Source organism: Oncorhynchus kisutch, linkage group LG5, assembly GCF_002021735.2.
Source record: "Oncorhynchus kisutch isolate 150728-3 linkage group LG5, Okis_V2, whole genome shotgun sequence".
Lineage (NCBI taxonomy): Eukaryota > Metazoa > Chordata > Actinopteri > Salmoniformes > Salmonidae > Oncorhynchus > Oncorhynchus kisutch.
The window spans coordinates 38681755-38698206 of record NC_034178.2 but is presented as its reverse complement, the minus strand read 5'-3'; the positions used below and the strand labels follow the sequence as shown (position 1 = coordinate 38698206).

The following is a 16452-nucleotide window of genomic DNA, read 5'->3' as shown; positions in this document are numbered from 1 at the left end:
ATTCACAAGCATCGTAGTATAGATATATACTACAAGTTTATAGTGTCTGTATGTGATGTGACTGAATGGTCAATACTGATTCCTTGTGCTTGTTCTCCCACAGAGAAAGAAACCTTCCTGGAGCCCTTTGTTCTGAGGGATCTGTTGCCGTCATCGTTGGGCGGTTACTATCGCTACACAGGCTCTCTCACCACCCCACCCTGCAGCAAGGTGGTAGAGTGGATCGTCTTCAACAGACCTGTGTTCCTCTCCTACAAACAGGTGAGTCACTTCCCCTCTCTCTCTCTCTCTCTCTCTCTCTCTCTCTCTCTCATTCTCTCTCTCTCTCTCTCTCTCTCTCTCTCTCTCTCTCTCATTCTCTCTCTCTCTCTCTCTCTCTCTCTCTCTCTCTCTCTCTCTCTCTCTCTCTCTCTCTCTCTCTCTCTCTCTCTCTCTCTCTCTCTCTCTCTCTCTCTCTCTCTCTCTCTCTCTCTCTCACACACACACACAACACACTGACTTCTTTCCTCTGACTAATGGCCTCCCTCTTCCGGGAGCTGTAATTTTCTCACATACCTAATGTGTGATGTTTGTATTTGTGACTGGGTTGAGACAAACATGGCTAGTAATGGGATGGTGCAGTTCCTGGCCTCGCTGGGTCCTTCTCTCCTCCCCAACAGTCCAGGGAACATTTGTCAAACTTACATTCTAATAAGGCCAAATTAGTTTACTTAAGAGTGCGGCTGGAAGAAGCCAAATGTGGAAGAAGTATTGGCTTTATATAAGGGGACACAGCAGGAGAGGAAGAGGGAAAGAGAGAGAAATATATATTGGGAGAAAGAAGAGAGGAGAGAAAAAGAGTGATGGCTAGAGATGGAGAGGTAAAGAGAGAAAAGAAGCAGAGGAAGAGGAGGAAAAGGACTGTGAGAGAGGGAATGTGTGGGCTGTGGTGTTGAGGGGTGGTCGAGCGTTGCCCCCTGTGAGCGTGCTCAGTGGCAGACCGTGTTTATCTGCCAAAGCTTAGTCAAGGACCAGATAGCTCAAAAGCTGTGGAGGAGAGGTGCTGGCTCTGGGCCCACGCAGAGATAGGTCACTCATACATAAAGCTTTGTACCAATTGAATATCACTAGCTCACCGCTAGTCAGCTTCATATTCCCCTTACACACTGTCTGGCTAAATCACATACTGTCTGGCTAAATCACATACTGGCTGGCTAAATCACATACTGGCTGGCTAAATCACATACTGGCTGGCTAAATCACATACTGGCTGCTTCATAGAGCTGTGACATAGAGCTCAGCTGAAGACAAACCACCCATAAGCAACAGCATAACCTACTGCTGAATGCAAAATGGCACACTGGTACATAGGTCTATGCACCCTCAATAGCTAGCAGAAAGGTGGGCGGCCACAGCAGCTGCATGCACAGTACGGCAACAAGACTATCACATACACTTAAAACCTGTTTAAAACCAGCATGACATCCACTGTCTGTATACAGGTAAAAAGAAAACGGTTATTCACACACACAGCCAGAAGAAGATAGGCACACCTTGGCTGTTATAACCTACTGTAAATGAACACAGTTTCTAATGGGGGACATTTCCAATATTATGTAGAAGGATCATTTAAAATGAGCAAATGTTATTTTACTCTTGAATACAATGATAAATGGCAGACATGTTTTACAATGGGGTGTTTATGGGAGCTCAAGGTGAATGGTGCTTCTTCACCAGAAGACAGCAGGTGTCTCGAAGCAGAGTAGAGGGGATTTGTCTGTTGTCATCCTCTGAATTAGAAGAGAGCAGAGAGGCAGAGTAGAGAAGATGAAAAGCAGCATGGAGGAACTCTGAGCCTGACCTTTCGGATTATTTGATTTTGCCTGAGATCCAGTCAACAATGAATAATGTTCTGGGATATATATGGAATATACAATGGGGGTTTTCACAGCACCTCTACAGAGCTTCCTGGTATAAGAAGTATTTTTTTAGACTCTCCTGAGAGGCGGAGACCTAGCTAGCTACCCGGGTCGACACATCAGAGGTGATGAAGAATCAGGGAGATGTTTGAGTCGTGTTGATGAATAGGACAGGGACTTACAGGGGCTCTATCCATCCAGGCAGCATGTCCTTCCTTCCTGTCACTTTGATCCTTTATCATTACCGTTCCTATCCTCCATCCTCTATCCTCCGGATGTTTACCCCTGACCATTAGTCAATCTTTTTTATTTGATTCAACTCGGCTTTGAAGTCTATTGTTACCACCTTCCTTGTCCTGAGGTTTGACGAAAACATCATTGGCCAAGATGAAAGAACATGGAAAGAAGACAGTGCCCTCCCTCTCCCCTGTCTGTCTATGTCTTCATCTCTCTCCCTCTCTCTCTCCCTCCATCTCAGTCTTTTGTTCTTGATCAGTGGTGGAAGTAGGTCATTGGGAGTGACAGATGTAGCTTAAGGGTGGCTTTTAAAGCAGATCGATGCTCAGCTATTCCATAGCGACAGCTCCGCCTAAAATGCTTCCACTTGTAACATCTGGACTGTGTGAGTGTGTGTGTGTGAGTGTGTGCCACGCCAGGCCACTTAACCCTCTGCTCTCCCCATCACAGATGCCTTCCTCACTAGTCACAGAAGTGTGTGTGTGTGTGTGTGTGTGTGTGTGTGTGTGTGTGTGTGTGTGTGTGTGTGTGTGTGTGTGTGTGTGTGTGTGTGTGTGTGTGTGTGTGTGTGTGTGTGTGTGTGTGTGTGTGTGCGTGTGTGTGTGCGGCGTTACTCCTGGAAGGATTAGTCTCCAATCGCACTGTGATTTCCACACAAAGACAGAAATCCTCTGGCAGGCCTGGAAGAGATTTCAACCCGAATAAGCTGCTTTTTCAGGAGGGTGTTGCCATATTAGGGATTAGCAGATTCTAGTCTGATTAAGAGATTTGGTGGAGAGCAGCGTATTGCTTCGACACGGCCTGGCTTGAGCCTGTGCTGTCTCTGCCAGGGCTGGAGGTTACTGATGTTTAGCAGATCAGCCATGATGGCCAATGCAGCCTATAGAAGGGCTCAGCCTAAGGGACATCACATGTGGCCTGTCAAAGAATGGAAGATACGTTACTATTCTGCTGGAATACATATTCCCTATAGTGTCAAATGAGAGAAATCTGTGGTGCACACACACACGCACACACACACACACACACACCCTCCACAGCCACTGAAGGGGGTAGTCATTGAGCTGAGTATTCCCTCGGTCTCCAGTCTCAGTCTGCTTAGTAAACACACACAGAGCCGAGCAGACAGGGAAGTGTTCCAACCCCCTCTCTGTAACCATACCGACTGCTTGTTTATCCCACAACCTCACTCCCACTCCCTGACCAAATCACACACTGAGGAAATGAGACCCTCCCTCCCTACATCTTTCTTTCTCTATCCGCTTTTTTTTTCACTCGAAATCGACTGTGTGTTTTTCACATGATCAGTCTCAGCTCATGTTGTTTCTGTAGCCGTTAGCGTGTCATCATGATGTTGACGGACAGACTTTGCACTCATCATCTTAAGCAGCTCTTAAACTGCTCGGCAGATTATTGTGATTATTTCCTGGGTCCCTGCTCCTGGTCAGATAGTGGTTATTCTGTGGTGGTGGTTGTTCTTCTCTGGGCTGAGGAGAGGAGAGGAGGGGGACAGCTGTTCATGTTTTTCTGTTTGCTTCATGAACGCTATTCCCCTGATTAGGCTGGGCTAGCTTGGCCCTTCACGCCTCTTAGACTCTCAGCTAGGAACAAGATTACAGCATTACACATGTATGGGCAAAGGAAAATAGGATCTCACTGGGCATTGGCTGCTTGAAAGATGCCATGAACAAAACAAATCAGCTCATGAATTCAATTTTCCAGTTCACATGATGTCAGAGGTTTCAATATCCTCAACATGTATTATGGTCATTTCTCTCCTCCTTAAGGTATGTGTTTTTCCATCTTCCTCTCTCTATCTCTCTCTTTCTCTACCTCTCTCTTTCTCTACCTCTCTCTTTCTCTACCTCTCTCTTTCTCTACCTCTCTCTTTCTCTACCTCTCTCTTTCTCTATCTCTCTCTTTCTCTATCTCTCTCTTTCTCTACCTCTCTCTTTCTCTATCTCTCTCTTTCTCTTTCTCTATCTCTCTCTTTCTCTACCTCTCTCTTTCTCTATCTGTCTCTTTCTCTACCTCTCTCTTTCTCTATCTCTCTCTTTCTCTACCTCTCTCTTTCTCTACCTCTCTCTTTCTCTACCTCTCTCTTTCTCTACCTCTCTCTTTCTCTACCTCTCTCTTTCTCTATCTCTCTTTCTCTACCTCTCTCTTTCTCTACCTCTCTCTTTCTCTATCTCTCTCTTTCTCTACCTCTCTCTTTCTCTACCTCTCTCTTTCTCTACCTCTCTCTTTCTCTACCGCTCTCTTTCTCTACCTCTCTCTTTCTCTACCTCTCTCTTTCTTTCTTTATTTTAGCTGGAGGCGTTCTACTCCATCTTCACCACAGAGCAGCAGGACCATGTGAAGTCTGTGGAATACCTGAGGAGCAACTTCCGGCCAATCCAGAGCCTCGACAACCGTGACGTCTTCAAGTCCGCAGTCAGAGACGCATGGCTACCTGACCTGATGGACAGCCTGGGCAACCCGTACGGAACGGAGGCATCCAAAGGTAAGGCAAGACCACACACATGATTTGATACTGCCCATCGTGGTTACAGTCCAATCCACATGCTGCTTATTCAAAGTAACACCAAGGTGAATAGCATAAAAGTGTTCATTTTTAGACATTTAAGGAGACTTTTGAGTAAAATTGTATTCAAAGATAGGAGCACATTGTTGCTCTCCGGTGAACGCTTGCTCATACCAAAATGTGAATGCCTCAGAATCCCTGAGGTACAATCCAACATATCCTGACTCTGCCATTCTGGAATGTTCTCTGCTGGTTTGGGACAAACGAGGAGTGTTTCTCCCCTACCATACTGTACTGGGAGGCCCACGAGTGGCCAGTCTTTTACTGGCTCATTACTGGTTCCAGTATAACATGTCTCCCTACACAGCACGGAGTGTGGTTACCACACTTTCACGTCTCCTGCTACCCTCTCACACAGTCAGCTAGCATCTGTCCGAACTGCATGACCACACCATTCTGGCTGCTTGCCGTCCCCATCGTTTAGTTTTAATGTCAATATAGAAAATGAAGACACACACATACATTCCCCCAACACACACACAAACACTGTACATGCACCTACGCACATGACTGTCATGTACACAGACAATAAGAAGTGTGTCCTTGAAAGCTGCTGTTGTGCGCATTTTCTGGGGGCGCATCCGTCAGGCTGAGGGGAGAAATGAACAGAACAGGAGAGGAGAAGAGAGGAGGGGAGCAGAGTGAAGACAGGCAGACTAACGGTGGGCCTGTAGAGGGACCTGCCATATGCCACCTATTCACTCTACTCCACAGCCCCTGCTGCATTACAGACAATGTGCTAGTGTGTGTGTGTGTGTGTGTGTGTGTGTGTGTGTGTGTGTGTGTGTGTGTGTGTGTGTGTGTGTGTGTGTGTGTGTGTGTGTGTGTGTGTGTGTGTGTGTGTGTGTGTGTTATGGAAGAAGGTACTCCGGTCAGATGAGACTACAATTAAGCTTTTTGGCCATCAATGAAAACTCTATTTCTGGCGCAAACCCAACACCTCTCATCACCCAGAGAACAGCATCCCCACAGTGAAGCACGGTGGTGGCAGCATTATGCTGTGGGGATGTCATTCATCTGCATTGACTGGGAAACTGATCAGAATTGAAGGAATGATGGATGGTGCAAATTCTTGAGGGAAACCTGTTTCAGTCTTCCAGAGATTTGAGACTGGGACGGAGGTTCACCTTCCAGCAGGACAATGACCCTAAGCATATAGCTAAAGCAACCCTTGAGTGGTTTAAGGGGAACCATTTACATGTCTTGGAATGGCCTAGTCAAAGCCCAGACATCTGTGGTATGACTTAAAGATTGCTGTGCACCAGCGGAACCCATCCAACTTGAAGGAGCTGGAGCAGTTTTGCCTTAAAGAATGGGCTAGATGTGCCAAGCTTATAGAGACATACCCCAAGAGACTTGCAGCTGTAATTGCTGCAATAGGTGGCTCTACAAAGTATTGACTTTGGGAGGGGGTGAATAGTTATTCACGCTCAAGGTTTCATTATTATTTCTTGTTTGTTTCACAATAAAACATATTTTGCATCTTCAAAGTGGTAAGCATGTTATGTAAATCAAATTATACAAACCCCCCCCCAAAAAATCAGGTTTAATTCCAAGTTGGAAGGCAACAAAATAAGAAAAATGCCAAGGGTTGTTAATACTTTGGCAAGCCTCTGTGTGAACTGCTCCAGTGAAGAACTGAGTGACTACTTAGAAGTCTCTGGTCAAGGAGCTATTCTATTCTCTCACCTGGATCCAGCCTGCTGGCCTGTAGAATTGCTGCTAATGTTAAAGGGAAATCAGGAAACATTACCAGGTCCTGGAGAGCCCAATATCTCAGTAATTATCGCAATTAGAATTAATTTAGAATTAATTGATGTGCTCTTCAATAACTCACTAATCCACAGAAAAAAAGCTTAAAAGATTTTCTTTATCATCCATCAAACAATAATTTCTTTCCATTTATGGGCGTGGGAAATTGATTGGCGGCACAGCGAGCTGTGACCCGGAGAGTGATGGGATGGAGGGGTGGATGATAATTGGGATGGAGAGTGTGTGATGGCTGTCGTTCCTTCCAAGAATAGAGGCGTGGAATTGAAGCCTAAGGGGTGAAATGAGCTCCAGTGGCTTTAGCCGGGGTGAATTAACCCCGAACTGATCTGTTCCACAAACACAAGGGTTTGGAGTGGGCTTAGAAGGGGATGGAGGGTCTGGTGTTGGATCTATTCCCAACCCCCCTACAGTAGTTAGGGTTTTAAGAGACAACAATCAAAGGGATGGCAAGCCATGGTTTAACGCAGGTCAGCTGACATAACACACTGAGTTCGTTTTTGAACAGCTTCAATGTGCCTTGGCATAGATTCTACAAGTGTCTGGAGGGATGAGACACCATTCTTTCACGAGAAATTCCATCATTTGGTGTTTGTTGATGTTGGTGGAAAACACTGTCTCAGGCGCCGCTCCAGAATCTCCCATAAGTGTTCAATTTGGTTGAGATCTGGTGACTGAGACACACACACACACACACACAAACACACACACACACACACACACACACACACACACACATTAAAACCCCTATGCTCATTTGAGACCCCTCTTTCAAAGTAACTAAGATCTCTTCTTCTAGCCATGGTAGCTCATATAATGGGCAACTGAGCATTTTTGTTTCATGATGAGATGTTAAGGGCTTAATAAACTCAGGAACCACACCTGTGTGGAAGTGTCTGCTTTCAGTACACTTTGTTTCCCTCATTTACTGACGTGTTTCCTTTATTTTGGCAGTTACCTGTAGCTATTACACAGTTCTGACCCCGCAGGAATGTTCTAATTATTTAGTTGTGTGACATACATCCTGAAGTGAGCTCTTTGAAGTTCCAGTAAGGTAGCTGGCTCTCTTACTGTCCTCTTACTCCTTCATATTAGCCATTCATCTACCAGCATGGTCAGGTAAACTGGCCATGGCCTTTAAACTGCCTCTCACATCTCTTAAGAGACCTCCTCTCCTCTTTGGTAGCCAGTATGAAAGAATGATGGCCCCTTTGCCATCACTACCTTTCCCCTGTGTGTGTGTGTGTGTGTGTGTGTGTGTGTGTGTGTGTGTGTGTGTGTGTGTGTGTGTGTGTGTGTGTGTGTGTGTGTGTGTGTGTGTGTGTGTGTGTGTGTGTGTGTGTGTGTGTGTGTGTGTGTGTGTGTGTGTGTGTGTGTGTGTGTGTGTGTGTGTGTGTGCGTGTGTGTGTGTGTGTGTGTGTGTCGGAATTCCTTTACTCTTTACTCTGCCCTTGAAACACATAGGGGAATGGTATGCTATGTCCTGCTCCAGTGAAGAACTGAGTGACTACTTAGAAGTCTCTGGTCAAGGAGCTATTCTATTCTCTCACCTGGATCCAGCCTGCTGGCCTGTAGAATTGCTGCTTATGAAAAAGGGAAATCAGAAACATTACCAGGTCCTGGAGAGCCCAATATCTCAGTAATGGTCACAATTAGAATTCATTTAGTATTCATTTAGGTGCTCTGAAATAACTTAGTGTGCACTCTGCTGTACTATTGCTGCCATCTCCCATATATCAGCAGCCAGGTCACACCAGACCACTGCAGTATTATACGTTTGTCCAGGTACCCAGGATGTCAAGAGATGCCTTCAGTACCATCCACTAGGGTCAACGTGAGCGCCTATTACCACCTAGTAGGCTTGCGGCTTGCTAGGGTGTTGAGGATGGGGATAGAGAAAGTGCTTGAACCATGTGCTACAGCTCTGAGGATCGCAGGTTTAATCCCAGTGCTAGGTACTCGTAAAAAAATATATACAGTACTGTGCAAATGTTTTAGGCAGGTGTGAAAAAATGTTGTAAAGTAAGAATGCTTTCAAAAATACATGTTAATAGAATATATTTAACAATGTACTAAATGCAAAGTGGGTGAACAGAAGAAAAATCTAATTCAAATCCATATATGGTGTGACCACCCTTTGCCTTCAAAACAGCATCATTTCTTGTAGGTACACTTGCACAAAGTCAGGGATTTTGTAGGAACATAGTCAGGTGTCTGATTAAACAATTATACAGACACATGCTTACTTCCCTTTGCAATCAGAAGATGTCCAGCAATGCCATCAGCTCAGAATTGGCAGAAAACAGTGGGACCCTGGTACACCCATCTACTGTCCGGAGAAGTCTGGTCAGAAGTGGCATTCATGGAAGATTTGCGGTCAAAGTTCCATACCTCCGACTTGGATAAAAGGCCAAGCGACTCAACTATGCACGAAAACACAGGAACTGGGGTGCAGAAAAATGGCAGCAGTTGCTCTGGACTGATGAGTCAAAAGTTGAAATATTTGGCTGTAGCAGAAGGACTGTAGAGCAGTACACAAATTAGTGTCTGCAGGCAACAGTGAAGAATGGTCATTTCTTGCAAGTTTGGGGCTGCATTTCTGCAAATGGAGTTGGGGATTTGTTCAGAATTAATGGTCTCCTCAATGCTGAGAAGTACAGGCAGAAACTTATCCATCATGCAATACCATCAGGGAGGCATCTGATTGGGCCAAATTTATTCTGCAACATGACAACGACCCCAAACATATAGCGAAAGTCATTAAGAACTATCTTCAGCGTAATGAAGAACAAGGAGTCCTGGAAGTGTTTGTATGGCCCCCACCTGATCTCAACATCATTGAGTCTGTCGGGGATTACATGAAGAGAGAGAAGAAACTGAGGCTGCCTAAATCCACAGAAGAACTGTGGTAAGTTCTCCAAGATGTTTGGGCCAACCTACCTGCCGAGTTCCTTCAAAACTGTGTGCAAGTGTACCTCGAAGAATTGATGCTGTTTTGAAGGCAAAGGGTGGTCATATCAAATATTGATTTGATGTAGATTTTTCTTCTGTTCACTCACTTTGCCTTTTTCTATTAACATGTCTATTTTTGAAAGCATTCTTACTTTACAGCATTATTTCACACCTGCTTAACTTTTGCACAGTATTGTATATATTTTAACCCTATCCCAAACCTTAACCCTTACGTTAACCAGTCGGAATGAATCGCAAAATTTAATCGTTCAATTTTGAAATTGAACAAACGTTGAATACTGAAGTGAGATCGTGAGATCTTGTTGCTATCAGAGTGGAGTCATGAGGGGCTATGGGGCCTGGGAGGGATGAAGGAGAGATCCTCTTATGCCATTCATCACAGCGATGCCCCCTTACCTACTGTCCTCTATTCACCTTTCTCTCTTGTCTTTCTATTTCTCTCACTCTCACTCTCTCTCACACACACACACGTGCTGAGTGACAGTGCAGGCTGACCCACCACAGCTGGGTGTTATCTAGAGGACACCATGTGTGTGTGGAGGTCAAACAGGTTCCATTGGCTCAGCCAGCCAGCCAGGCGACAGTACAGGGGGAGAGACTAATCACTTTAATAATGCCAAACCACAGCCGCTATTCATCAGGATATTATTGGATGACCGCATTGCTGCTATTTATGACTAATGAATTTAGTCACACACAACTCATAACAGGCTATTCTCATGAGTCTGCTTTATCATTCCACAATAACAGTGAATGTACTCGTACATATCAAGGCTGTTTGTTTAGACAGTGTGTTGAATTCATCTTCAGACTTTTATTCATAATAAAGCTGATGATAGAAATGTAGGCAGCATTTGGTTCTTTTGTCTAGTCTGTCTGTCTTCAATGGGTGGAATGACATCTGTTCAGGTGAGGGACTTCTGGGAGAAATAAAGCAGATCTCTGGAAGATTTCCCTGTGAATAAAACAGGGTTTGATTATTGAAGTGATGTTTTCAGCTTTCTGACATGACCAGTAATGAACCCCTCTGTTGTGGAGACTACAGAGCCATGGAGCTGTTTTTGACGCCGTGCAACACCTTGCAGAGCTGAGGACTCGGCACTCTGTTTGCTGGTCAAACAGAGACATCTAGTGGCCACATGAGGGAACAACACTGCTTATGAACTATGTGATTTATGGAGGCATACATATATAGGGAATAGGGAGATATAAAACCTAGATGGAAGGCCTGGAGGCACGTATATATGAGCCTGTATTGTTTTAGCCCTAAGACGGATGCTGCTGTCTGGTGGAACAGCTCCATAAGTCACAGAGCTACCTCAAACTCCCCACTCTCACTCTCCTCGGTATCTCTCTCGCTCTCTGTTCACTGCATCTCTCGCTCTTTCATCGATCTCAAGTGCCTACACGTACTGTATGTGTGTGTGAGGGGCGAATATGCATACATATGTGTGTCCATGCGAGTGTGGTGGGTTCTCCTGTCCTCCGGCAGTCCTTTGTCTGACACTCCAGATCGTTGTCGGACCACAGTGTAAGACCCTCTTTCTTTTTCCCTTCTCTTTTGTCTCCCACATCCCCCCTACTCCCTCCCTGTACCTGTCTTTCTCCCCTCTCTCTCTCTCTTCCTCAATCTCTCTCTCTCTCTCTTTCGCTTTCTCTCTCCCTCCCCTCTCTCTCCCTCTCTTCCTCACTCTCTCTCTCTCTTCCTCAATCTCTCTCTCTCTCTCTTTCGCTTTCTCTCTCCCTCCCCTCTCTCTCCCTCTCTTCCTCACTCTCTCTCTCTCTCTTTCGCTTTCTCTCTCCCTCCCCTCTCTCTCCCTCTCTTCCTCACTCTCTCTCTCTCTCTCTTTCGCTTTCTCTCTCCCTCCCCTCTCTCTCCCTCTCTTCCTCAATCTCTCTCTCTCTCTCTTTCGCTTTCTCTCTCCCTCCCCTCTCTCTCCCTCTCTTCCTCACTCTCTCTATCTCTCTTTCACTTTCTCCCTCTCTTCCTCACTCTCTCTATCTCTCTTTCACTTTCTCTCTCCCTCCCCTCTCTCTCTCTCTCAGTGTGCAGCAGTGCTCCCATCAACATGAAGGTGCAGCATCTGAACCGCACGGCCCTGGTGGTGCGATGGACCCGGCCAGAGTTCACCTACCACCCGCCAATCATCTCCTTCCTCATCTCCTACAGCTGGACCAAACACGATGAGTCCTACGAGGAGACACACGTCACCGACAGCCAAAACAAACTGGTCCGTTTTCATCACACTCACACGCGCGCACACATGCACATGCACACAAATGTTACTGACCGTTAACACAAACTGGTCAGTTAATCTGTAACACACACACACACTTTCAAGAGAGTGAGTGAATGAGTGAGACTACATTAACACACCCCAATTACTCTACCACACACAGTGACAATGCAGAAACTGGTGAGGTAGACTGAAAAATGATGATAAATTGGCTGCATATTAGACTGCGTGTGGAGACCTACTATAGTGACACTTTTGGTAGCTTGACCTTGGAACTTGCATTATGAAACACCAATGTAAGGATCAGAGCCTGGCACTGGCATTTTAAACACCCACAGCTCTTTTTCTATCCTGCCATTGTGTTCCGTTTGGGGGCTGGGATTTAATGAGGAGGGATTCCTGCCTGCTGATAGAGGGAGGGAGAACAAGGGACAGCGGAGGAGAGAACAGAGGAGGGACGTGGTGGTTCTTTTCTTTGAGGGCTTCCCATCATTAACAGAATCTAATCTCCCCATGTATCACAGCCTCTCTTGTCTCAGCCATTCTCGCTCCTCTCACCACTCCTTCCTGTTCTCTCACTCTTTTTTATTATTTCTCTCAATCTCCATATATTTCCCTTTTCTCTCTCTCTCTCTCTCTCTCTCTCTCTCTCTCTCTCTCTCTCTCTCTCTCTCTCTCTTTTTTCTCTCTCTCCATCAATTACCTCCCACTCAATCTCTCTCTCTTTCTCCCTCCATCTCTCCTCCTTTTCTTTTCAGATAGTCATTTCCATGTTTATTCTCTGTCTGTTCCCTGGCCACCACCATGAGGGGGCTCCCGGTACAGCCAGGCTTTATGAAACCTGTCGCTAGAATCCATGGAGAAGCCTACTAAACCACTCCAACCCTGCTCCAGCCCCGCCTTCCTGCCTGCTGCCTGCCGTCGGTCTTTACAGCCCTCTCCACTTGTAATAACCGCCTGGGAACAGGGCAGACACATCCTTAACTGAATTAAACTGTGCGGAACATGCATAAATCAGGGAGGAGGTGGTGGTGGTGAGGGGAGAACAAACGCCATTACTTAATGTAAGATTTAGTTGTGCGGCGAGCCCTCCCTGGCGATCGGACACCAGAGAATGTGAGTTATGATAATAGCCATTCCTCATGCATTTAGTGGTGGATTGGACCTCCATCTCCCCGCCGTGGGGATAGTTCAGGCGTGTGATTTGGAACGCGTACACCATAAAGAGGAAATAGGAAAGGATACATTACGATGTGACGCGTAATTCAGCCCTGTCTCTACCGCCCATATTCAGCCAGGGTGATTTACATTGCGTCCTAATTAGAAAGGGTTTCGGTTGTTTTATGTATTTTTGCTAGTGTTGCCACAATCTTACCACTCAATACTCTGTGGTAAATCCAGTGTTTGTTGTCTACAGAAAGAAGGAGAGAGAGAGAGAGAGAGAGAGAGAGAGAGAGAGAGAATATATTTTCCCACCACTCTCTAACCTTCATTTTGTGACCTATGCCTTCTGTGCTGTCTTGGGGGCAGGCTGTGTTATGTCATCCTTTTAGCCACGACAGAATTCTAGGCTAAGCTATGTGACCTCACCGGGAAGGTAGCCAGAACTCATCAAAGTGTGTGTGTACACAGTTTACTATACTTGTGAGTACCAGAAGTCCACACAAGAATAATAAACCAACTAAAATGTAGAGTAGTGAAGACATTTTGCCGGTCCTCACTTGTAAAAAGGCTATTTTAGGCTTAGGGGTTAGAATTAGGGTTAAGGTTACAGGTTAGTGGTTAGGGTTAGGTTTAGGGTAAGGGAAAATAGGATTTTGAACGGGAATCAATTGTTTGTCCCCAAAAAGTCCTCACAAGTATAGTAAGACATAGCTATGTGAGTGTGTGTGTGAGTGTGTGTGTGTGTGTGTGTGTGTGTGTGTGTGTGTGTGTGTGTGTGTGTGTGTGTGTGTGTGTGTGTGTGTGTGTGTGTGTGTGTGTGTGTGTGTGTGTGTGTGTGTGTGTGTGTGTGTGTGTGTGTGTATGTGTGTGTGTGTGTGTGTGTGTGTGCGCGCACGCGCGGGTGTGCATTACTATGTGCTCTTGCCACCCTCCCTAAGTGTAGGAGTACACACCATATAAATAGAATCTATCTTATTTCTATGGTACATACACTCCTCCAGTATAGCAGACAGCCTTCTAGCTACATGGGTTTAGGGGAAGTGTTCTGCAGACGATTCCACCTCCTGTGTGTGTGTGAGCACAGATGATTACTATGTGTGTGTGAGCACAGATGATTACTATGTGTGTGTGAGCACAGATGATTACTATGTGTGTGTGAGCACAGATGATTACTATGTGTGTGTGAGCACAGATGATTACTATGTGTGTGTGAGCACAGATGATTACTATGTGTGTGTGAGCACAGATGATTACTATGTGTGTGTGAGCACAGATGATTACTATGTGTGTGTGAGCATGGACGCTCGCTGTGTCAACCACATCCTCCTTTTGTTTCTCTGGATCAAACAGTCTGTGATCCCCGACAAAAACACAGGGACACAATTGATCTTTTAATGAGCGTGGTGCTCCTGTGTATTGCTGACGGTCCCCTGGTTTTGTGTGTTACAGGAAGCTGTCATCACTCCGGTGTCTCCTGACGTGCTGTACCTGTTCCGGGTGCAGGCTGTGTGTATGAGCGACATGCGCAGTGACTTCAGCCAGAGCATGCTCTTCAGAGGTGATTCTTCCTCATCTTCCTCATTGTCATCATCCTCCTCATCACCCTCTTTCCTTCATTTTTTCTTTTCACTTTTGTAAAAACAAACTGTATGTATTTCCGTCACTTTGCATCGCTCAGTTTCTATTGATCTCACATCTCTTTGTCTCTTGTTTTGTTCCTTTGTTGTCTTGTTTGGTGATCCAGAGTTGTTTCTGCTCTTCCCCCTCCTCATCACATATCTCTTGTCTGTCTAAATGCCTGTGTTGATTTGTTGCACAGCTAGAATCAATACAGTATTACACTGTCTATTCAGTAGAATATATGTTGTTTTATCATCGGTTAACACGTTTTAATGTTATGGTCTCCTTTCAGCTAACACCACCAGGATATTTGAAGGAACAAGGATCGTGAAAACAGGGATGGTGAGTGTTGAGTGAACACTCTGTAGTACTCCCTCTCTCCAGCAGGGAGCAGTACTGTCTCATTATCAAACCTCTGTGCTGGAGAGCATGCATCCACTGTGACTCAGATACTCTCAATTAGCCTACTTGTCAGTCCACAGATGTCAATGAAATCGCATTATTGAGCAGAAGATAGCTTATAATGTTCTTGACTTATTTCTCCTTTCAAATTATGAAACAGTTCTACATTTACATGATTACTGATGGATTAATAAGGCATGTAAATATTCTTCCACCATGGTTCCCCTGCCTGCCTGGTGTGTGTGGATGGTGGGGAGAGAGAGAGAGGCTGTGGTCGCGGTTGGCTGTGCTGCAGTGCAGGGGGCTGTTGTCTCTGCTTCCCAGGGCTACCTCAATTGTGCCACTACCACTCCTGCCCGGGCTCCTGCTGCAGAGTGAAGCAACGGGGGCCGGGAAGAGGAAGTAGGAAGGGATACATTATGATGTGAGGTGTAACTCAGCCATGTCTCTCTCTCTTTTCACCTCCTTCTCTTACCCTCTCATCCCTTTTCGCCTATTGTTTCTTTCTCTAGCCCACCGTCTCTCCGGCCTCTTCAGCTGACATGGCTCCCATCAGCTCCGGCTCCTCCACCTGGACCTCCTCCGGCCTCCCTTTCTCCTTCGTCTCCATGGCGACGGGCATTGGCCCGTCCTCCAGTGGTAGCCAAGCGACGGTGGCGTCCGTGGTGACCAGTACCCTCCTGGCTGGGCTGGGGTTCAGTGGTGGGGTCATCTCCTCCTTCCCTAGCTCTGTGTGGCCGACCAAAGCCCCCGCCTCCAGACAGAATCCAACCACGGCCCCCCCTCGTCAGCCCACCACCGAACCTGCAGCCGGCCAGAGTGCTGACGCAGCCAAAGATAACAGAGAGGGAGCTGAGGACAGGGAGAAAGGTGCAAAAAGTGAGGGAGAGGAGGGAGAGAAGGAAGGAGAGGAGGATAAGGAGGAAGACGAGGAGGAGAAAGAGAAGGAGACGAAAGAGAAGAAAGTGACAGTGGCGGACAAGGTAGAGAAGCAGACAAACAGCACGGTGGTGAAGGAGCCGCCCACGGCCGCCCCAGCCTCGACTGCTAAAGAGAAAGGAAGAGAAGCAGGGGAAAATAACACCTGCAGCACTACGCCCTCTAGTGCTGTGGAGGACCCGTTGGTGACACACACACAGAGCACGGTGGAGACAGACACAGTGGTGCCCCCTACCATGGGGCCAGGGAATGACCCGGCAGAGTTCCCCGCCCCAACTCTCAGACCTAGCACAGGAGGGAACAAGAGCCACTGGCCTTTCTCCATACACACAGGTGAGAACACTCATTATAGTAGGTACTTTTCAATTCATCTTGAATCTGAGTAAAAGAATGAAAGGGCATCAGGGTTGGATCTGAGACCAAATAGTACTCGCTGTCTCCACGTGGTCTTTTTCCTTTCAACAGTATGGGATTCTTAATAACATGACTATAAAGTGGAAATGAATATGACAGCCTTGTATTAGACACACCATGGTTCAGTTGGGAGGCTTTTTCATACCCACACATACCCATTTACACCCACATCAACACCTACACACGTAGGTTATACTGAATGACATACAGTAGG

The 16452-nt window shown here is 46.2% G+C and overlaps 1 protein-coding gene across 1 annotated transcript in view; it reads left to right on the top strand.

The window, feature by feature from the left end:
- The window catches only part of ptprga (protein tyrosine phosphatase receptor type Ga), a 281211-nt gene that overhangs the window by 240379 nt on the left and 24380 nt on the right, over positions 1-16452 (top strand). The window contains exons 7-12 of the mRNA XM_020483255.2: positions 104-261; positions 4446-4638; positions 11509-11693; positions 14313-14421; positions 14776-14825; positions 15398-16157. Of these exons, the coding sequence (XP_020338844.2) occupies positions 104-261; positions 4446-4638; positions 11509-11693; positions 14313-14421; positions 14776-14825; positions 15398-16157 (1455 nt within the window). The remainder of the gene's footprint in view (positions 1-103; positions 262-4445; positions 4639-11508; positions 11694-14312; positions 14422-14775; positions 14826-15397; positions 16158-16452) is intronic.